Below are 21398 nucleotides of genomic sequence, written 5' to 3' on the forward strand. Positions count from 1 at the left end.
CCTGGGCCGCCCGAGCCGCCCCGCGGCGCGCCCCGCAAGGCGCCCAGCCTGCTGGAGATGGGGGCGCTGTGCCTGGACTCGGAGATCATCCTGGGCTTCACCAGCCACCTCCTGCGGCGGCGAGCCAAGGTGAGGGCCGGGCGGGGGCACCCGGCTGGCGGCAGAGACGCTGTCCCGCGACTTTGCTTGCGGTTCCGGCGATTCCGGGTGCGGCGCCGGGAAGGAGGCAGCAGGTCCCGAGCAGGGTCCCGCAGGCCGGGCCGGGGACTCACTGCTGCACTTTCCCCCATTAGTACTGTCCCCATCTCCCTCTATCCTCAAGGCTGCGTCCTGAGCCGGAGGCAGTCAGCCAGGGCGGAGGGCGCAGCGCAGGGACTCCGGGTCCCCCCACGCGCCCTGCAGGGGTGGACGAGGCAAGGGGTCGGGGATCTCGTGGCTGATCCTGAGTCCCTGAGGTGACTCCAGGTCGCGCGTGTACCTCCAGGTTCTGCGGGGCTGTGTCCCGGCCCGTAGGGTGTGAGCGTGTGCTTCCTGAAGCGCCGCAGCGGTGAGGACAACCGAAGTTGCGGGTGTGGGCGGCCACCAGAGTAGGACCGGGGCTACCGGCGTCGGTGTGTTTCTGGGGGTGCATGTGGGGAGTGTGTGTGTGTGGTATAGAGCCGCGCTTTCCGGGGCCCGGGTATGTGTGTCCCAGAGCAGTTGAGGGGCGGGGGGCGGTGCTGTCTGCAGGCAATGGGGGGAGGTGTCCCGGGGTACCCCGATGCATATGGGGGCTGACGCCCGTTTTCCTTCAGGAGCCTGCGATGAGATGGGAGAGGGGAAGAGCTTCAGGTCCCCGGGCCAGGTGGAAAGGGATCGCAGAGTGAGAGTGGGGTGCCCCAGCCACTTTATCTTCCCCCGCCCCCACGTTGCAGGTCAGAAACGACTCGGAAAGCCAGGAGGGGATGATCCACTCCTCTTTTTTGGAGAGTGCGTGCGTGGGCGGGGAGCACCTTCCAAGTAAAAGGGGGGCGGGCAAAATGTAATGAAGGAGGGGTCACTTTAAGGGGCTCAGGAGAGGCGAGGAGCGGCTCGAATCTGTGTGAGGGTCTCACTGTGTGCGGGGAGCCGCGGGCCGGAGTCTCCGCCGGGACCACGGCCCGCCAGCCGGCCCCTGCTCTGGCTAGGCTCCTCCAGGTCCCCGGGGCGCGCATCCTGGCCCGGGACGCGTGGCGCGGGGTCTGTCTTGAGCCTCAGGAAGGCGGGTGGGCGGCGGCCAGCAGGGGGCGCTCGAGTCACGGGAAGCCGGGCGCCGCGCCCGCCGAGCCCGACCCGGGGTTTCGGGTTGACCCGGAGCCGCCTGCCGCCTCGGATAGCGGTGACTCTTAGGGCCGGGCTGGAGCGGGAGCAACTGGTCGTCGGAGAGGGAGGGCGACCTCCCAGCCAGAGACAAACAGGCAATTAATTCCGGAGCTAAGTTCCCATCTGCCAGGCCGGCTGACAACAGGTCCCGCGCACACCCCCAGGGCCAGCCGCGCCACCTCCTCCCGCTTCCTGGGCGCACAGCGCGCACACCCACCGTCGTGCACTCGCGCGGCTGCAAAAACACGCGTGCAGCTCTCAGACACGCCTAGACACAGATACAGTGGCACGGGCACTGCACGTTCCGAGGCGCAGACTGTAGCGACACTCACCCACGCGCGACAGTTAGCCCCAAAGGGTGGCCAGCGACATGCGGGGCGCACTGGGTTTGCAGGAAAAAGCGACCGGGAGTCTGGGGGCTAGGGTTCAGCCCCTTCCTCCTCTCGCCTCCCTGTGTGACCTTGGGTGAGACCATCCCCATGGCCTCAGTTTTCTCTTCTGTAAAGTGAGGAGTGGGTTGGTGCCTCCCAGGAGACGCGCAGACCCCAGTGTCCCGGGAGATGAACAAAAAGGCGCATGCGCGCGCGTGTACCATGTATCTCACTGTGGCCCCCAGCGCCCCTCCCCCGGCTGGGACTCGCCAAACAGGTTGGGGTCCTTGGAGCGGGAGGGGCCGCGCGGCGAAGTAGGACCCCCTCCCCCACGCACTGTGAAGCAGAGAGCTTGGGCGGAGCGGGGCGGGACAGCCCTCCCGGAGCCCCACCTCACCGGCCCCGCCCCGGCCCCGCCCTCGCCTCCCGAGCGCGCCCGCCCGCCACCGCGCGCTCTCCGTCATTCGCCGGAGCTGCGAACTTCAGAGCGGCGGCCCGGGCCATGGGGGCGTCCCCGGGCCGAATCACGTAGCCGCGGCGCCCCCGGGGAGCCCGCGCCGCCCCGAAGCGTCCGCGCGGCCCTTCCTGCATCTCGGCCATGGGCGGCCGCGGCGCCCCTCTGTGCGCAGCACAACCCGCGGTACGCGCGGCCGGGCCCGGAGAGGGAGGCGGGCGGCAAGGGGCCGGTGGGCGCCCCGGGACGGAGCCCGGGACCCCGAGGATGGTCGCGGGGTGCGCGGCGCCCCCTGGGGGCCGGGCCTGGAGCAGAGCGCGGGGGCCGCCGGGCCTCCGGCTGGGAGGGACCCGGATCCGGACCCCCGGGATGGAAGGAGAGGGTGGGCGGCAGGTTCGCGCCAGCGCTCCTAACTTTGTTGAATGCGTCACTCTGGGGCCGGGACGCGCTGGGATCTGGAGTTACCGGAGCTAGGTCCCGGGGTGGCGCCGCCCAACGGCCCAGGCTCACTGTCCCCTTCCGCCCCCACTCCCCGCAGGTGGCCGAGGGCGGCCCGGCCCGCGAGCCGCTGCAGCTGCTGGAGGTGTCCCCCCGCAAGAGGCTGCCCGCTGGGCCCGAGCAGGACCCATGCGGCAGCCGCCCTGCGCCCGAGGGCGCAGGGGCGGGCGCAGAGCAAGGCCACTCGGCCGGCGGAGGCGGCTGGTGCCGCCACTGCCACGTGAAGCTCGCCGAGCTCAAGCGACAGGCGTGGAAGCTGGTCAGCGGGCCCGGAACACCCCTCCGGGTAAGTGACCCTTCCTCGGGCTGGCCCCTCGGGACAGGGACCCTGCTGGAACTTGGGAGACCTTGGGGCCCGGAGCGAGGTGAGGTTTCACCGGGTGTTTTTGGCCAGTCTTTTTCTCCCCTCTCTGGGCCTCAGTTTCCCGGTCTGTAACACAGTGTGTGTGAGTGGGGCAGTTTGTACTAAGAGGGTCCCGCGGTCTGATCAGAGGGGGGTTGGACGGCGTTTCTCCCGGAGCCACAGATGTCTCACAGCTGGAACCACAGTCTTTGTGGAAGGGGGAGGGGAGAGAAAGAGATGGCAGGGACTCCACCCAGGGCGGGACAGCTCCTGCCCCGCCAGCAGCAAGAGGTTACTTGGTGCGTTGTCGCCCTTGGGCCGCCTGGGCCCCCAGCCAGGTGTCTGGAAATTGCACACCTGGGGCAGGAGGGCTTGGAGGGCCAGAGGGTGGGCCTGCCACGGGACGGAGAGCCTGCCTGCGCCCTCCCAGCGTCATGGATGAGAGTTGTGTGCGGGACCCAGCCTGGGGCTCTGCCACTTTCGGCAGTGGCCACCCATCTGGGAATTGAGTGGCTGGGCCCCTAGGTCCCCCAGCTCCAGACCCAGCTGCCAAGGTGTTTGCCGGGGCAGGGGGCTTTGCCAGATTTTCCAGCCAATGGGCTTGCCGGGTTTTGGAAGGAGCTGGGACCATTGTTCAAGGAACAATGCGCTCTGGAAGTTTGCAAAGCCTGGGAAGGTGGGGGTCTCCAGAGGAAGCCCTTCCCGCCTGACCTTCAGTCTTTCTGAAAGTGTTCCTGGAAGTCCGAATAATCCCCATTGAGTCTAAATATAGTTCTCCAAGGAGGCTGTGCTGTCTGGGGCGGGGGTGGGGGGGACCCTGGGGTTCTGGGGTCCCACCATGTTCCCTGTCTAGGGCAGGGCGGTGGGGGCGGGGAGGGACAGGGGCCCTGAATCTGGTTTCTGTTCTGGGCACCCTCTCTCTGCAGCTGGGGAGCGGGGACCTGTGGCTTGTCCTGGGGTGGGGCTGGACCCTCCTGCATCTGCTGCTCTGGGCAGGGTACAGCCTTGCCAAACTCCGTGCCCCACTCGGTGAATCTGGCTGAAAAGACATCAGAGGACCTTGAGGGCCCCTGGAGAGGGTGGTTTGGGACAGACTGCTGGGGGCCTGTCAGAGCTACAGGGCCATCTTGCTACCCCATTAGGGGAAACTGAGGCCAGAGAGAGGGGGGGCTTCAGTGACTGAGCAGGGCTTTGCCTGGTGGCGCTGGGCATGTGGCCAGCTGATTGCAGGTGGGCGGGGATCCTGGTGGAGAGAGCTGTGGGTCACACCAGTTGCTAGTGGATTCGGGGTCCCCTGTCTGGGGGGTCTCAGTGGTCTCTTCCTGCAGAGGGCTCATCAAGGAAGCCTGCAGAGGGCTCATCAAGGAAGCCCCTGGAACACCCAGAGGGCTCACCTGCCACCTCCCCCGGCCCCCCCTGAGTTTGGCATTTGACACTAGGTACTTCTCTGTGCCAGGTGGGGGCTCACCCCTTTCCCTGGCACCTAGTGGTGTGCTCACCCCGCTGTGTTTCCTCCTTTGTTAGTTGCGGGCAGCCTAGGGGCCGTTCTGGAGTGCTGTCCAACCTGTAGGGTGCTGTGCCCCAGGAGAGAAGGTTCCATTGTCTACTGTTCCTCCAGAGAGGTTGGAAACAGGGCGCAGGGGAGCTTCAGGCCCTTAGGCTGAGCTTCCTGGGGCATGTGACATGGGGGGTTGGGCCTGGGACCCTGGCGCATTGGTGGGTGTCATTGTCCTGTGTGACCCAGGCTCTCCCCAGCGTCCTGGCTGACTCGCAGCCTGCAGCCTCGCCCGACCTGCCCCGGAGCTTTCCTCAGGGAGGGCCGGGGATGTGCACCTGCAGCTGCCTCTGCTTTGGGTTTGGGGAGGAGAGCTTTGTGGGACAGCTGAGGGGACCTGTGTGCAGCTGGCTCTGGGTGAGCCCCAGTGGGTCCTCCTTGGAGTCTGGCCCACGGTCCAGGCACTGGGCTTTGCACTGAGGCCAGTGAGGCGCTGGAGAGTTGGTGTCTGGGATTTCCCCAGATGGCCCGTTCTTGTTTTCATCTGTGGAGATGAGCTTCATCATCTCCCTAGGATGGCACTTCACAGTTTATGAAGAACTTTGCCCGCATTACCTCACTGGTCTCACCTTGCATCTAGGGAGGCCCAGACCTGGAGGCGGTGGGGGTGGGGTGGAGCTGGGACCCTGACCTGGCTGTCAGAGGCCCTCGCCTCGGGGGTCCCTGCCTGGTCTCAGGCTTGAGAGGGTCAACGGACAGTTATCCTTCAGCCTCGGTCACCCCATCCTCGGCCGGCTGGCTCCTTGCCCACCTCCTGCCAGCGGATAGCTCCCTGCAATGGGACCTCAGGCGGGTTCATTGAGAGCTTGTGGCCTCGGTTTCCCCCTTGGTACTGGCACCACCTTTGTACCCATCTCACAGGTGTGTGGGGCAGTGCCCGCATGGGCGGCTTGTACACCTCAGCTGGTGTTGCTTCTGCTGGGATGTGGGCTCCAGGGTCACTCTGTGCCCAGGTTTTTGGTGCCCATTGGGGTTGGGCACAGTGGTCGGAGCCCTGCTCAGCGGTGGGGTGGCCTGGGTGTAAGGGCCGCCTCTCTCTTGCTGCTGTGTACCCTCTTCTCCCTGGCCTGCCTTGGTTTCCCCATGTGGGCAGTGAGGGTGACCATGGTCCCCATCCAGAGATAGGACTATGCCCTCCCCCCTTTCTGAGCCCCGATGCCCCTGGGGCGTGGGGAGGGAGCATGCTCTGCCCGCCCAGGTCAGAGCCCGGGAGACTGTCCTACCTGAACCGAGAAGGGCAGTGGGCCTGGGTGTGGAGGGGGTACCCGGGCCGGGACCTCCGTGCCAGGTGCCCCTCGCTGGCCCCCCCCATGGTGCCACCTTCTGCTCTCACCAGGGTCTTCTGGTCTCTGGATGAGCCCTTCAAGACCTCTGCATGGCCTGGAGCTCCGCCCTCCGGACTGTCCTCCTGTGGCCTCACAGGCCCCTCCTCTCCGGGGCCCTGCCACAGACACGTGCCCTCCTCCTCCCCAGACGCCCCGCCTCCCTGGGCCAGTCTGCTGCTTCTCTGCTCTGATCTGTGCCCCCTCCCAGGTGCCTCCTGCCTCTGAGAAGTCTCTGCGGGGCCTCAGTGCCTCCCACACAGCGGCCAAAGCTAGGCCTTCCTCTTCTGCCACACCCGAGCGCCCCCAGTTTAGCACTGACCACTCCATCCTCCTTGTCCCCCAGCCCTCCCTGGCCTGTGTCCTCACTGGTCACCAATTCCCTGCGGACCCTTTCATCATCCCCCCAGCCTAGCCCCAGATGCCTGCCTGCCGCCAGCCACCCCCGAGGCCCCCTGGATGGCGCAGCCCCAGGGCAGCCCCCCGAAGGCCCCGTTCTCTCCCTCCATCCCGCAGTGGTTTGTCACAGGCACTCCTATTGCAGCCCCCCGGCCCTCCTGTGCCAATTCGGCAGAAGCACAGCCTGAGCCTTCCAGCGCCCCGTGTACTGGCGCCTGTGCAGCTGACCTCGGCCAGGGACTCAGGCCGCGCTGACCAGCCTCACTTTGAGCTCTGGCGGCCCCTCCACATGCCTCAAGCCTCCCCTCCCGCCTTGAGCTTTCCCTCCTGCACATCCCCACCCCTCCAGGAGGCCACCCCTGCTGCCACCTGGCCCCACCCTTTCTCAGCCCTTTCCACACCCCTCTGCCTGGTCTCTGTGTTCACTGTGCCACCCCCAGGCCCAGAGCTCTGCTAGGGTGAGCACAGGGTTCAGGTCACCCAGAAACGTTTGTTGAACGACTGAGTGACTGGGCTTTTCCTCCCACACCCTGCTGTGTTCCCCCTGAGGGCCACCGGGCTGGATTCCAGCTCTCCCCGACAGGTGACGGCGCCCATAGAGGATGGCAGTCCCCGCCCCCTCGCAGCGGTCGGGGCAGGGATCCTGCTTGCGGATCTCTTCCAGCTGCCCCTCAGATGCGTCACGTGGAGGTGGCGACTCCGCTGGAGACCCCGTGACATTCGACGTGTCAATACTGGTGCTGAATTGATTAGCGCCCCTGATGGGGTAAAGTGATCAATTCTCATTTAGCTCTTGCAAGTCTCTCGCTCACCCAGGCAGGGGGTCTCATCTCCTTTGCCCCCCGTGAGCTCCAGAACCGCTGCTGCTGACCCCCGCTTGCCCTCCCGAGCGGCCCAAGCATCCGTTCACACCTTCCACCAAGTGGGATGAGCCCAGGGAGGCTGTGGGCTCTTGTTCCCTGCACACTCCAGGTGACATGACTGGGCTCCTAGTGCGGGAGGCCTGACCACTCTCCTGCCTCTCTCGGGGGCCTGGCTCGGGAGTAGCTGTCCTGCCAGCCCTCCATTCCCCTGTCACTCCCCCAGGAAGCCTTCTCCCCACCGCGTGGTGGGGGCGTGCTCCGTCTCCACAGCCCCAGCTCGCGATGGCACTGCTGTGCAGTGGTGGGGTCTTGGGTCTGTCGTTGTGGCAGGGCTGTGGTCCTGGGAGGCGGGGGCTGAGCCCAGCTGGTGCTGGGCGTTTGCTGCCTGGGGTCAGAGCCCCTGGACGCCCACCCCCCATGGTGTTTGGAGCCTGGCTGGAGCTCCACCAGCTTCTGGGGCCACCCCCGTGCCAGGGCCGGTGTCTGCCTCGGGGCTCCGCAGGGCGGGGCACCCGGCGTCACAGTGCTCCCCAGCTGAGCCAGGTGTTGGCAGGCTCCAAGGCAGCCAAGGAGGTGTGAGAGGGGCGGGTGCTCCCTGGGGCTGGCTGCCGGGCAGTGTCCCAGCTGGCAGGGGCCCGGATGACTCAGCTGGGAAGGGATCAGTCCGCGGAGCTCGGAGGCTCCCAGGCCACTATGCAGGACCGGGCCTGGGTCAGGCCTTGCCTCGCCATCCAGCCTCTGTGATCTCAGCCGGCCCCTCCCCAGCCTGGGCTGGCTCCCTCCTCCCTAGATGGACAGTGGTCTGGCCAGTGTCCCTAGCTGTTCCTGGGGACTTCCTTTCGTCCAGTGATGGAATGACGTGCCTCTCTCATCTCCTGCTGGTCCGGGGTTTGTGGGGTGAGAGTAGGCAGTGGGGGGGTGGGTGTGAGCTTAAGAGTTGTGAGCTACTGCCCTCTGGACATCAGCCTGAAGCAGAGCCCGCCGGGGTGCAGGCGCCACACGTGTGGGGTGGGAGCTTTGTGTCCTGCGGGAGGGAGCTTGCTCGAGGCGAGTCCAGCTGTGGTCAGAGGTGGGGCTGAGCAGGGACGTGAGTTGTGGTGACGGGCCTTGCTGCTTCTCTGCCGAGAGGGGGAGGGTCAGGGAGGGAGGGAGGCTGCAAGTCACCCCTGTACCTTGGGCTGCTCAGAGCCTTGCTAGGGAGCTTGTGATGGTTTGCAATGGGTTAACGGAATGGGTCTGGGGCCTTCTCGAGGCTCCCTTGAGTGTCGTGAAAGGGCCTCTTATTTGGGAATCACAAGAGCTGGTTCTTGTCTTAAATAGCAAGGAAAATATAGTTTCTTTTTTTCCTTTGCCTGCCAGGAGGCTCATAGCAAGTGTACTCTTTAGCTTCTGCCAACCACATGGGCACATTCTCATGTGTCTTATGGGAGCTGATCATTCTCATTTTTTCTAATACGACTGTCTCTAGTTGTGTGGTTTTGTTTTTAATTTATGCTGTGTAGTTCCTGGAAGCCACCACACAGTTTTTGTGCAAGAAGGTGTGGGGTGTGGGTAAATAAATAGAATAAAAATGGGTTGAGTGTCCCCTTGGCGTATCTGGCCTCCGTCTGCTCGTCTGCTCCACGGGGACGGGGAGGTGTGCGGTGGAGGGGAGTGGCAGTCGAGGCCAGGCTGTCCCCTGTTGGGTGCCTGTGGCAGCCACTGCCCTGTCCTCCACCCCTGAGCCCTGTGTTCCCCACGGTGGCTGAGGACCCGCCGGTGGAGGGGAGCCCGGGGCATGGGTGGCGCTGCCTGGGCAGGAGCCTGGGGCACCCCCCCGGCTGGTCTCCCCTCTGCAGGGCCTTGGCTTCCCTGTCTGTGGACAGGGCCCATGGGCTGAGTCGTTACTCTTGCTCCCCTGGGTTAAAGGGCACTTTCACTTTTGGTGTCACGTTTTATGGCTGGGGACACGGGGCTGGGGTGGCCTGAGGACCATTTGCAGGGCTCCTGGCGCTCTGCAGGAGGGCTCCCTGGCCTGGTCCCTGTCCCCCTGGCAGCATCCCAGGCTTTGACTGTGGGGCTGGGCTGGGGCAGTTGGGTGGGCTCAGCCGGGCGCCCCGGGCTGATGGATTTCTGGTCCTGCACGGCCGGGCTCCAGGCCGCTCCGTGTCCGCTGTGGCCGGCCTCAGATGAATGTTCTTACACTGCCACTTGCATTCCCCCCGGCCCTGTGTGATGGATGCTGGCCCGTGCCTTGTGCGCGGCTTGGGGGCGTGGGCTGCAGGGTCAGCCCCTCCCTAAATGTCCCGTCCTCTCCCTCACAGCCTCGGTGCAAGGTTGCAGCCCAGCTTTGCCTCCTGGAACCCCCGCCAGCCCCACTAACTTGGCCTGTCAGAACCCAGGGGATTGTCTGGAAACCATCTCGGCTTGGCCCGCTCGGTGGCTGCCCTGAGCTCAGCCGCAGGCCCTCCTGGTCTCGTCCCTGGGCCCCCTCGCCTCGGCCCCCCTCCCTTCCTGCTCCCCTCACACTCTGAGCCCCAGCTCTGCTGCCCAGCCCCTCTGAGCCTCCGTCTGTAAGGGGGCACGTGCATGGGAGCCAGCAGTGAGGGGTTCCCAGCAGGTGCGTGTCTGTGGAGGTCGGTCGCCCTGGCGCTCTGAGCGAACTTATCCAGCCAGCGCGGGGGGCCTGGGGGTGCCTGGCGGTGCCGTGTTTGGGTGTGGGATCTCGAGGTGATGCCGGGGGCCCACGCTGCCTGGTGGGCATCTGTCTTCTCTGCTGGCTGATGGGTGAAGCGGGCCGGCTGGGTTTGTGCTGTGGGACAGGCTGCCCATGAGGTCTGGTGAGGAGAGGAGCCTTGGGGCGGGTACCCAGGGTGGACGCCAGGGCTGACGTTCTCCGGCCCACCTGGCCTGCGGGGTCGTGGAGCAGGGAGCCAGGAGCTGGGAGGGACGGTGCCAGCAACCAGTCAGCAGGCCTCTGAGCAATTACACACTAAACCCCACCACCCTACCGTATCGGGGGGAGAAATAGTGGGCGTGGGGGTGTGAGTAACTTGCCCAAGGCCACTCATCCTGGCTTCTCCCCCTCCAAAGTTTGTGCTCTTAACCAAAGGGCTATGGCCGTGGGACAGAGGGCTCTGGAAAGGGACATCGAGGAGGGCCTCCTGGAGGAGGTGGCATTTGATCTCAGTTAGAATTAGACTCACAGCGATGGAGTGAGGGTCTCCGGGGGAGGGAATATCAAGAGCTCCATGTTGGAGATGCCTGGAGCACATGAGGAGACTGTGTCACAGGATGCCAGGTAGGGTGACAAGGGGAAGCCAGGACAAGGTTGAAGGTCAGGAGGTGGGTGGAGTGGAGTTGCGCTCCAGCCCCAGAGCAGAGGTTGGGGCCTGGGGTGTCCTGGGAAGTCCTTTGGTAAAGAGCTGCAGCCTTGTTGAAGGGGGCTGGTGGGCGGGGACAGATCTGGGGCCACCTGCGTGCAGAGGTTCCCAGCAGGAGAACAGGGATACCCGGGCCCGCCCAGGGGGCAGGGGCCCCATTTGGCGTCTGCACCTGCCCCTTTCCAGCTGGGCCCCCTGGGTCAGCGTCTGGCCTCGCTGGGCTCAGAGCCCTCTTGAGTGGCACTGGGGAGCCCTGGCGTCGGCCCGGCTTGCAGTGTATGGGTACCCCACCCTGGCGATGAGCATCTGGGCAGCCCATGGTGGACGCTCTGTCACCCCATTGTTCAGATGAGGAAACTGAGGTCTCTGGGGGCCGCAGCCTGCACCCACAGAGTTGGACTGAAAGCCGTGTCCGGGTGAACCCCAGGCCCCCCAAAGTGTGTGGAGCACCCCCTCTGAGAAGCGAGTCCTGACGAAGCCACCTCTCCACCACCCCCACCCAGCTGAGGCTGTCCTGCTGCCCTGGCCTTAGTCCCCCAGGGCCCCCACCTCCTTTGCCTGGTCGCAGCACCCTTGTGTCCCTGGGCAGAGGACAGGGGAGACCATTGAGGGGAGGAGGGCTCAATGAACCAGTGTGTGCCCTGAGCTGCCCAGCTGGCTGGCGCCTGGCACAGAGCCTTGGGGACAGGTGCCGGTCAGTGCTGGGTGGGACAGACTGCACCCCCCACTCCCTCAGCCCCTCCCCCGGCAAAGGAGGGAGGCCTGGGTCAGCTGCGGGACTGGAATGGTCTCCAGGGTCCTGGCTGGCTGATGAGGGAGGGTCTGGCTTGGGGGTCACCAGGTCTTCCCGCTGGACCCAGCGGACACGGAGTCAGGTCCCTGATGAGGCGCCTGTGGGTAGGAGGGGCCCGGGGTGGCCGAGGTGTGGCCACCATGGCCGCAGTGGTTACCGGCTGGAAAACTGAGCCCCTGACCCCCTGACCCCGTCCCGCCAGGCTGCACGTGACATCGGAGTGGCCTCGGCAGCAGAGCCTGAGAGGGCAGCGCCGGGCCCGGCAGCCAGGGGTCCCTTCCTGGACCTGTTGTCAACTCCGGAAACGGTGGCTGCACGGGGTCATGGCCCAGCATGCTTTGTTTGTGGAAGGAAGGGAGGACGAGGCAGAGGGGCTGCGGCCAGCGAGGACCCCACGCTCGGCCGCCAGCACGTCCGTCTGCACGTCCGTGCCTGACAGCGTGGTGGCCAGGGGAGGGGATCCTCGGCCTCGAGGTGCTCCTCCAGGCTGGGCCTCTGGTCCTGTTTGCCCCCCAGCAGCCCTGCCAGTGGGTGCTGGGGCCCCCTTTTAAAAGACAGGTGACGAGGTCTCAGAGAGGGTTGTTTCCGCCCTGAGGTCTGGGAGCTTCTCCAAATTGGGAGCAGAACCCCACCTCTCCCCTTCCCCTCCCAGGGTGGCCTCAGCTCCTGTCCTGTCACCTGTGTGGGCTTGGCTGGCCCTGGGCTGGGAGATGCCTGTCCGGCAGTCATGATGCAGCTGGTCCCTGGTAACGTCCCTTGGGCCTCCCACGTGGGAGCGTTGGAAGGATGACTTAAAGCAACTTGGAGACCCCAGAAACGAAGAAGAATGAAAAGTCATCGTTTTTAAGGGGGGAGAGGCCCCTGAAACCCGGGTGGCGTGATGGGCAGGTGGTGCACAAGGCTACATTGAGTCAAATGAAGAAAAACATTTTCCAAATGCGAGTAAAATATCTGTTTAATTATGCCGTAAAGAGGAAATTAAAAGTAATATTTTGCAGCGGGGTAATCACTGTCTTTCTGAAGGGGCTGGGTTCTGGAGGGGAGGGGTGGGTGATAGGCCGCGGGGTGGCAGGCGCTTTCAGGGGTTAAAATTCCTGAAGTTGGGCCTATGACTCCTTGGGGGCTTGGGTCTGTGGACCCTTGGAGCTGCCAGGAGCTGCCCCGGGGCTGGGAGAGGGGAGCGGGCCTCGGGGAGAGGGGCCCCTTGGGCCTCCCACAGCCTCGCCTGTGCTGAGCTCTGAGGACTGATGGCTGGTGCGTGGAGGGTCCGGGGCCGTGGGCTGAGGAAGGTCTTTGTCTCCTTGAGGGCCACCCAGGGGGCAGCAGGTGGTGTGAGAGATACTGTCCTCCCCTTACCTTCTGGGGGCCCAGGGTGCCTGTCCTGGGAGTGGCCAATGCCAGCCCCCGGGAGAAGCCCCGCACGGGGCCCTGACCGCTGGGCCGGGGTGCTGGGGGTGGGGAGCCTGGCTCTGGGCCTGTCCCGCCCAAAGCTGGTCCGGCAGACGGGAGAGTCCCGGGTTCCTCTGGTGCAGGGTGTGTGGTTCTGGGTGACTCAGTGTGCACTGAGTGTCCCCGCTGCTCGGAGGCCCCGCTTCTGCCCGAGCAGCACACGCCCCCGGCCCTGGCTGGCCTGACCTGTGCTGCCCGGCCTGTCTGAGGGGCTCAGGGCCGGGCGGGCTCGGCCCACCGGGGTCGCTGTGTGGTCACCTGAGGCAGCTCTCTCCTCCTCTCCGGCCTCTGCCATCTCACATGTGTGATGCGTGGCCTGGGGTATCAGCCAGGCCCTCTGCAGCGATGATGGTGAGGGTCCCCCAAGAGGTGGGCTTGGCTCCCAGCGCTGGGGGGGTGCTTGGCCCCAAAGTGGTCTTTGGCCATGGGGTGGGGACTGCGTGTGTCTCTGAAGCAGTACTCAGCACCTGGGCGGCTGCTGGGGGAAGGGCCGGGCAGGACGGGGCCTGAGGGGCCGTGAGCATGTGAGCCCCTTCCGTGGACTTGCTGAGCATGTGACCAGGCAGCCCTGGGCTTGTCCCCCGACCTGTGAGGGGGGTGCTTGAGCACGGTGCCCCCCCATGCCCAGAGCAAACCCCCATGGTTCCCACCTGGGGGGGATGGTCAGTGAGGCCTGGGTGGGGAGCTGGGCCTCCCTAACAGCTGCATCTGAATTCCTGATCACTCAGCTGGCGGGGTGGGGGGTGGAGGGGGGTGGTGCTTGGGCAGGGGCAGCTGGGGGGCGCTGCTCTGGCTTCCTGTCCCCCCACCCCCATGCCTGGCTGGCCTTGGTGGGGGTCTGGCACATGCTCAGGTCAGTTAGCGCCCCCACCCTCCACTTCTGGCTTTCCTTCCTGCCTCCTCCTGTGCAGGCCCTGGAGGGGGGTGCCGGGGGGCTCCCCCAGAGGCCTGAGGTCCCCGAGACAGGCAGAGGCCCTGGAACAATGGGCTGCTGGGCCTGGGGGTGGTGGGGGCTGGGCTGTGGCCTGGGCGGGGTCTGGCGGTCTTTCAAGTCGGGTTAATGGCTCTAGCAGGCGGCACTTCCTTCCCCTCACACCGGCCCACCATTAGCAGCCTCCCGCTGAGTGGAAAAACCAGAGTAATCAGAGCTGGGCCTGGAAACAGGCGCGGGCATAGGCACAGTGAGCCTGGCCCTCTCTGAGCCCGGCCTGGTCTGGATTCCACTCCTGGCCCGTGTGCCAACCGAGGGGGGTTCCCTCGGCGTTTCCACGGCCGCCCCTGGCTCTGCAGGGCTCCTGCGGGGGAGCAGGAGGGAATGGGGGTGTCCACTAATTGGGACCAGACTCGCCGGGCACTTCAGAGGCTCTGGGGCCCTCCAGCCCCCGGCCGGAGAAACTCCAGGCCTTCCGGAGTGGCCCATAAATCAGGCAGGTGGTCAGCCTGGCCTGGCCGGGGTCACTCTCTCACTGGACCTGGTCTGCCTGGACGTGTGAGGAGAGCAGCCCTGTGGCTTTGGGCTTATGCTGCAGGGAGCGTGGGGGGTGGGGGGGACTGGGGACGTAGGAGCAGAGCGATCGCCTGCATATGCTGGACCAGCAGATGTGCCCCCACAGCAAGGCCACCCGGCCACAGGTGTCACCCACTGGAGCCCTCCCGTGCGTCCGTGGACACAGGTCGGGCTGGTCACAGGTCAGGCTCGGGTCGGGTGAGTGAGGTACCCCTGTTGCACAGCGGCCTCAGCTTCCTCATCTGAGGAGTGGCTGTGTCTGGCAGGCCGTAGTCCCTTTTGTGGCCAACAGGGCGGCTGGACTGGAGCCAGGCCTTGCCTAGAGTCCCTCGGGGCGGTGTGGCCAGCCAGCAAGCAGGGAATGGCCTGTGGCCGGGGAAGGAGGAAGACCCCGGCTCTGCAGATTTGTGGCAGGTCCGGGCTGGGGCGGGGGAGCGATGAGGGCCGGGAGCTGACCAGCAGGCCGGAGTGGAGACTCAGGCCTGCATTTGGGGTTTGCTCTGTCAGGGCGGCACTGGGAAAGTTGTGGGTAGTCGTGGCCACAGCCAGGCTGGGCCAATGCTCTGTCCAGGTGCTGCTCCAGCCAGGCACTGTGGTTGGGGCTTGCCCCTTGGGGAAGGGGCGAGGATGCCAAGGGGCTGGCCTGGCCCGGACCCTGACCCCTGCCGGGCTGGCCTGGGGGCACTGAGGCAGAGCCTGGCGGGGTGGTCTAGGGCCAGGGGATGGGCCCTGGAATACGACTCTTGATAGCTTCCCTCCAGTGTGGTTCCTTCTGAGGATTTGCTCCCTCCTCCTCCTTCCAGAGGTGTCTTCTCCTCCAGGAAGCCCTCCTTGACCTGCAGGCTAGGCAAGGACCCCTTCTGGGCTCCCCTGGCTCCTGTTCTTAGCCTTCTTTGTACACCAGGCATGGTTAGGGAGACCCAGGTGTCCCCACCCAGTGCAGGGCGGGGGGACTGGGCTGCAGGGGCAGGCACCAAGCAGCGCAGAGCCCGGGGCCCTGTCCATACCTGTGATTGAGCATGGTGGCCATCGAGCCTTGCCTCCCGCCTCCCTGCTGGCCTGCGCTAATGCTGCCATCTGCCCGTGGACCTGGAGTTGCCTGGCTCCCTCCTGCGGGGTTCCCTCGCACCTCCTGACCTCTGTTGGCACACCTACAGTGGGACCACATGTCTCTCCTCCCTGTTCCGACCTGGGCTGGAGACTTCGCAAAGGCAGGGAGACGGTCTCTAGCCCCCCAGCCCCGCCTCGACCAGAGTTGAGCCAGGGAGCGCAAAGGCAGGGAGACAGTCTCCAGCCCCCCAGCCCCGCCTCCACCGGAGTAGAGCCAGGGAGGCCCTTGTGCCTCTGGATAGATGTTGCTTTCAACTGGCGCCCTGGAGCGGTGACTGCACCCAGCCGTGCTGTGGAAGGGCCCTGAGCTGGGGTGGGGGTGTCCTGGCCCGCTGCCGCCAGCCTCTGGGATGCTCCTCAACCACGCGGCCCTGGCTGCTTGTGGCCCTGTTGTTGGGGAGCACAGATGCCTCGTTAGCCGCCAGCAAGCGTGGTGGTGACGGCGGGAGGAGCGGGCAGTTGTCAAGGGCGCCGCGGGCTCACTATTAAGCTGTGATAATTATTTTCCTGCTGAGCACGTGCAGACGAAACCGTTCGGGGCTTATTAGTCAGTTATGGATTATGCGGCGGCCGCAGCGTGAGCTGGCCGGGCGCCGTGGAGGTGAGGAGTGGGTGGTGGGTCCTGGTGTCTGGGCACTGACCACTTCTGTCCTTTGTCCCCCAGGACCCTTGCCTCTCCGCTCTGCTTCTCGACAAGCTGCCGGCGTGTCGCCCGGAGGCTGAGCGCCGCTGTGACGTCTGTGCCACGCACCTGAACCAGCTCACGCGGGAGGCCCTGCGGCTGCTGCAGGCGCCTGCCGGCCGCGAGGACTCCGACACCCCTCATGGAGGCCCCGGCCTCGCATCCCCCAGCCCCAGCGCCATGACCAGCCCGAAGGATGCACCAGTGCCGGCGGGCCCGGCAGGGAGGCAGCCGGGCAGAGCAGGGCCAGACAGGAGGAAGGGGCTGGCCTGGCCATCCGGGCCCAGTGTCCAAGTGTCAGTGGCACCTGCCGGCCTGGGTGGGGCACTGAGCACGGTCACCATCCAGGCCCAGCAGTGCCTGGAGGGCATGTGGAGTGTCTCGAGGGTCAACAGCTTTCTGCCACCATCATGCCTGGTGAGTGCCTGGTGCAGGGTGGGCTGCTGGCCTCCTGGGACCACCGGACAGGGCTGTTGGCAGCTGAGTCAGAACTAAGTTCCCTCTGGGGATCCCTGTCCACATCTTGCCATGGCCCACGGTGCCCAGGCTCAGTGGGGACCCTGCAGTGCAGCTCCCCCTAAAGCAAAGAGCATCCCAAGGTCGAGGAGCATCCCGGAGGCTGGCCGTGGATGTTGGGGGAGGCCCTCAGACATTCCTCAGTCCGTCTGCAAGTTACTCTGGGCGGGGTCCTCCCACGTCCCCTGGGGTGTCACTCACACAGCGCCAGCATGTGTGGTTGTGGACAGTTTGGCGACTGTTGCTTCTGAGACTATGCGTGGCACTGTGGGCTGACAGAACGGCCCCATGGGCTCCTGGGATATCAGACCCTCTTCCTTGGGGTCAAGGATGGAGGGAGCATCTCCTTGTGAGGAGGTGTCCTCAGTGGTCCCTCCCACTCCAGGCTTTCCTACCATACCAGGCTGCCCCCAGGGGCATGGCCTGGGTGATACAGACCTGACCCGTGGACAGGTGACACAGGGAGCCTGGAGTGTAGGGTGAGGCCCACAGGTGGCCGGAGGTCTGTACCCACTTCCACTCCGGGCCTGGTCTCTCAGGAGCCATCTCTTTTCAGTTGACTGTGGAATGCCCCCCACACCAAATGCTGCCCCTCCTCAGGCCCACCAGATTGTCACCCACAGCAGTGGGCATGGCCTCCGTGGAGCCAGCTCTGGGCACCAGTAGGTGCTGTGGTTGCCGCCTACCTGGGCTAGGTGTCCTCAGGGGGTCCCTGAGCCAGCATTGGCCCCACAGTCTGAGATGAAGCCAGCTGTGGAGGGGGAGTTGGGGGCCTGGCTGCTTTTCCACTGGCCACAGAGCTTTGCTGGTGGGATCTCTCCCAAGCGTCCTTTGTGTCTCCCAGTTTTCCATACAGGAGAAGGGGTACCAGAATGGGGCATCAGGAGAGGGCGGGTTATTGGGTCAGAGGTTTTCTGGGACACTGGAGGGAGTGGGTTTGGGTTTGGAGAGCTGCATGGGGTTAGCTGTCTTGGGGGCTGTCTCAGGATGGCCTTTCCCCAGAAGGCACTGGCTGCTCTGCCCTAGCCCTGCACGACTCAGAGGATACCTTCTCCTGGGGATACTGTGCCCTCAGTGCACCCATCTGCTTGGTTGAGGACTGAGACTGAGGGCCCAGCAGTGTCCAGCATAGGGGTTCATCAGGCAAACAAAGTAAGACAGACTCTCCAAGCAAAGGGAACAGTCTGTGTGGAGGTCTGGAGGTGTGAAGCGTGAGGCCTCCCTGGAGATGTGAAACATGAGGTCTCTTTGGAGGTGTGAAGCGTAGGGCCTCCCTGGAGGTGTGAAGTATCCAGGCCTCCCTGGAGGTGTGAAGCATGAGGCCTCCCTGGAGGTGTGAAGCATCCAGGCCTCGCTGGAGGTGTGAAGCATGTGGACTCCCTGGAGGTCTGCAGCATCCAGGTCTCTCTGGAGGTGTGAAGCGTGAGACCTCCCTGGAGGTGTGAAGCACCCAGGCCTCCCTGGAGGTGTGAAGCATGAGACCTCTCTGGAGGTGTGAAGCATGAGGCCTCTCTGGAGATGTGAAGCATGAGGCCTCCCTGGAGGTGTGAAGCACCCAGGCCTCCCTGGAGGTGTGAAGCATGGAGGCCTTATCAGAAGAGGGGACTGGCAGTGGTTGGGAGGGGAGGTGGATGGGGGCAGGGGACTGGGTCAAGTAGGACCAGGTGATGATGCCTCACAGGTGTGTGGTGTGACATGGAGAAGCCCCCCTGTGTCACCCACCCCCTCGGAACCCCAGGGGCGGAGAGATCAGTGGATGGCTGTGAAAACAGTTTTTGCTTGGTGTGTTTTCCAGTCGCTACAGAGCTGGCTGCACAAGCTTGCCCCCGAGTGTCTCTGAAATAGAGTGGTGGGCAGACATTTGCAGTCTCTGTGTAGCCTATGGGGCTGTGGGGGACAGAGGCATTGGGAGGACCCCCAGCTGCTGGGGCAGAGTCCCATACAATCCCGATGCAGGACAGACCTCTGCCATGCCCCCACTTCTGGGCTTGCTGGCCCTCGTGATGTCAGTGAGATAGCACTGGCTGGACAGTGCCACCTCCAATGTGGCCCTTGATGAGATCCTCCCCTTGCTGGGAGCTGGGCCCCATGACCCACTGCTGGGGCTGGTCCTTCTGAGGCTGCCCTGTCCTTGGGGCCTCCCTGGCCCTTGGCGGCTTGGGGACAGGGTGCACAGGGGGCTCATTGGAAGAACATCTGGACCCGAACTAGCCTTGGAGGCTGGAGCTTGGCCTCGCGGCTCCTGACTACTCCATTTATTAAGTCCCTGGATGTGGCTGAGAAGAGGGAGGCCTGAGAGCTGGGCTCCCCAGGAGGAGTGTGCCAGGGGGCAGCACTGAGGTGGGGAGGTGGCTCAGGAGAGCTGGGCAGCTTCTGGAGAAAGTGGCGTTGTTCTGGGCCTGGAGGGACGTGTCAGGTATGGTGGGCCCAGTGAGGAGGTGTGGTGGGGACAGTGGAGGCTGCTGGGAATAGCCAGAGGGCTCCTTACCTGGGGAGCTGAGCACACGTCCTGCAGGAGCCTTGAATGTCCTGCAGGAGCCTTGAATGTCCTGCAGGAGCCTTGAACGCCAGGTGGAGAGAGGGATTGGCCTTGGCTCTGGGAGGCCGAGGAGGGGAGTGAGCTGGCAGTGGGAGCGGGTGGGGTTGGGGCAGCTACTAGGGAGCTCAGAGGGGCTTTCTCCTCCCCCAGGCTGGGGGCAAAGGGGCCTCTCTCCTCCTCTCTCTGTCCCTCCCATTTCCCTGGCCTGGCGGCCCCACCACTAGACTGGACGAAGCCCGTGTCTGACCTGAAGTTCAGCGTGGCCTTGGCTGTTTTTATGCCTCCTGCGCTGGGCTGAGGGTTGCTGGCCTCTTGCCGGGCAGCTCTGCCAGCGGCCAGCACCCCATGAAGCGTGGGCGTTTAAGGTTCCCTCTCTGTTTTATGTGCGCACTGATTGCATTTGGGGTGGGCGGGAATGGATTTATAATTAGACAATAGTCCTGGCAATCAATAGGGAGATTACGAGAACCATAAATAGGAGTTTAGGACTCGGATGAGGTCACTTCCCCTGAACCCGGCATCGGTCACTGGAGGTGACCCTGGAATGTTAAAATATTGCAAGTTAGACTCTGGACTGAAATACTTCTGGAGAGATGCACTGTGAACCCGCCACAGCCCATCAGTGGCCTGGGTGCAGTGGTTTCCAGGCAGACGTGGGTCTGTGCCCGTGGGGTGGGGTGGGGCTGTAGCCGCCTCTGTTCTAGGGCGCGGAGAGGAGGGGCAGGACGTGGCAGGGGATGCTGGAGCAGGATGCCGGCCCTGGCCAGATGATGGTCTCTGGAGGGGGAGGCGGGTTTCCCAGAGCCCGGACCATGCAGGGTGCTGTGGCTGGGAGCCTGTCCCCATGGCCCTGCGGGGGGTCTTGCTGTGGGCGTGACCATCTGGCCAGCCCTGTGTCTGGATGGAGCAGCCCTCAGCCGGCCACGGCCGTCGTCAAACCCCCAGCTCACTTCCCGTGTCCGGGAGCAGAGAGCTCGGCCCTTTCCGGGTCATTTCACCTCCAGAGTGTCCAGTGATGCTTCCTTGCTGTGGGGGCCGCCCAGTGGGACAGTCCAGCAGGTCTTTCCAGACAATGTCAGGTAGAGGCAGCTCTGCTACCGTGGAGGACAGAGGCTGCTCACGGGGGCTCTGGGCCTGTCACCCACCCCAGCTGCCCTGAGAGCCCTGGGCAGCAGCCATGGGGCCACTGGCTCCCCGGCCCTGGTCTATTCCACCCGGGCTGCCAGGGCCTGGGTCCCGGCCATGAACCACGGCGTGTCTCCCTGATGCCGACTGAGTGCCTGTCAGATGCTCACGGGACACCTGTACTTGTTTTACAGCCAGACGCCATGGGACCGAGCCTCTGGCCTCCTGACCCCGTGGTAGGCCAGAGGTGGCACGGTAGACATGCCCAGAGGGGTGGCCGAGGGCGGGGCTGAGTGACACGGGTGGACGGTGCTGCTGCTTCGGATCCAGGCCAGCGGAGCCTGTGCAAACCGTCCCGGGTCCTGCGGGCACAGGCCAGGCCTACCTGGGGTCCTGGGGCTCACAGTCCAGGGAGGAGCCCTGGAGCAGTGGGTTCCTGACGGGCCATGGGGGCTGGGCCAGTGGAGGCCTGGCCTGGACTGGGAGTCCTGGAGGAGGTGCTGTCCACCGCTTTGATGTACAAAGTGTGAGGTGGGGAACTCTCGGTGGAGGCCTGGGAGGAGCCAGGGTTTCCCTCTGTTCACAGAGGTTCCGTGGCACCAGCTTAGGGACGTTGCTCCTGCTGCCTCTGTGCCAGCTTGCTTGCCTCCCCGCTCCCCAAGAGCCCTGGCGGGGGCCCTGGTGGAGCCTCAGGGACTTGGCTGGGATGGTCTGGGGTGGAGGGAGCTTTGACTGGGTTGTGGCCTGGCTCTCTGACCTGACGCATGGCTGGCGCCCCCTCCTGGCCTGTTTGCCCACCCGCGGCGTGGAGGTTAGACAGGACGGCCCCTCCTCCACGTGAGGCTGGGGTGCAGCTGCTTCTGTGATGAGGGAGCGGGACAAGGCACCTGCAGGGGGTGGGGCATTCCCAGCCGGGGGGCCTCTGGGCGACCAGGCTTTGAGGGGGCAGGCGGGTCAGTCCCACGGAGGCCCTGGTGGCTGGCACACGCCCACTGAGCGATGCCACCCGTGCCCCACGCAGGGTTGAGACTGTGTCTGCAAGATTCAGCCCTGGCCGCCCCTCAGCCCTCTGCTCCCGTTGCCCTCACCGGGGACCTCTCGGCACGAAACAGCCCCCAGTGAGGTGTTTATCCTGAGGAGCTAGTGAACGCTGTCCTGCATGCCAGAAT

The 21398-nt window shown here is 65.0% G+C and overlaps 1 protein-coding gene across 4 annotated transcripts in view; it reads left to right on the forward strand.

Annotated features, from left to right (window-relative positions):
- Window positions 1-25: 25 nt before the first annotated feature.
- Window positions 26-21398, forward strand: part of KIF26A (kinesin family member 26A) — a 45409-nt gene continuing 24036 nt past the window's right edge. For 2 of the 4 annotated variants that reach the window (XM_058567842.1, XM_058567845.1), the window contains exons 1-3: window positions 26-129; window positions 2705-2950; window positions 16032-16466. In XM_058567842.1, coding sequence (XP_058423825.1) covers window positions 58-129; window positions 2705-2950; window positions 16032-16466 — 753 coding nt within the window. In that variant the 5' untranslated portion in view covers window positions 26-57. Of the gene's footprint in view, window positions 130-2217; window positions 2353-2704; window positions 2951-16031; window positions 16467-21398 lie in introns of those variants that run through there. The other 2 variants (XM_058567844.1, XM_058567846.1) reach the window with 1 other exon arrangement.

This window comes from Diceros bicornis, chromosome 24 (assembly GCF_020826845.1).
Source record: "Diceros bicornis minor isolate mBicDic1 chromosome 24, mDicBic1.mat.cur, whole genome shotgun sequence".
NCBI lineage: Eukaryota > Metazoa > Chordata > Mammalia > Perissodactyla > Rhinocerotidae > Diceros > Diceros bicornis.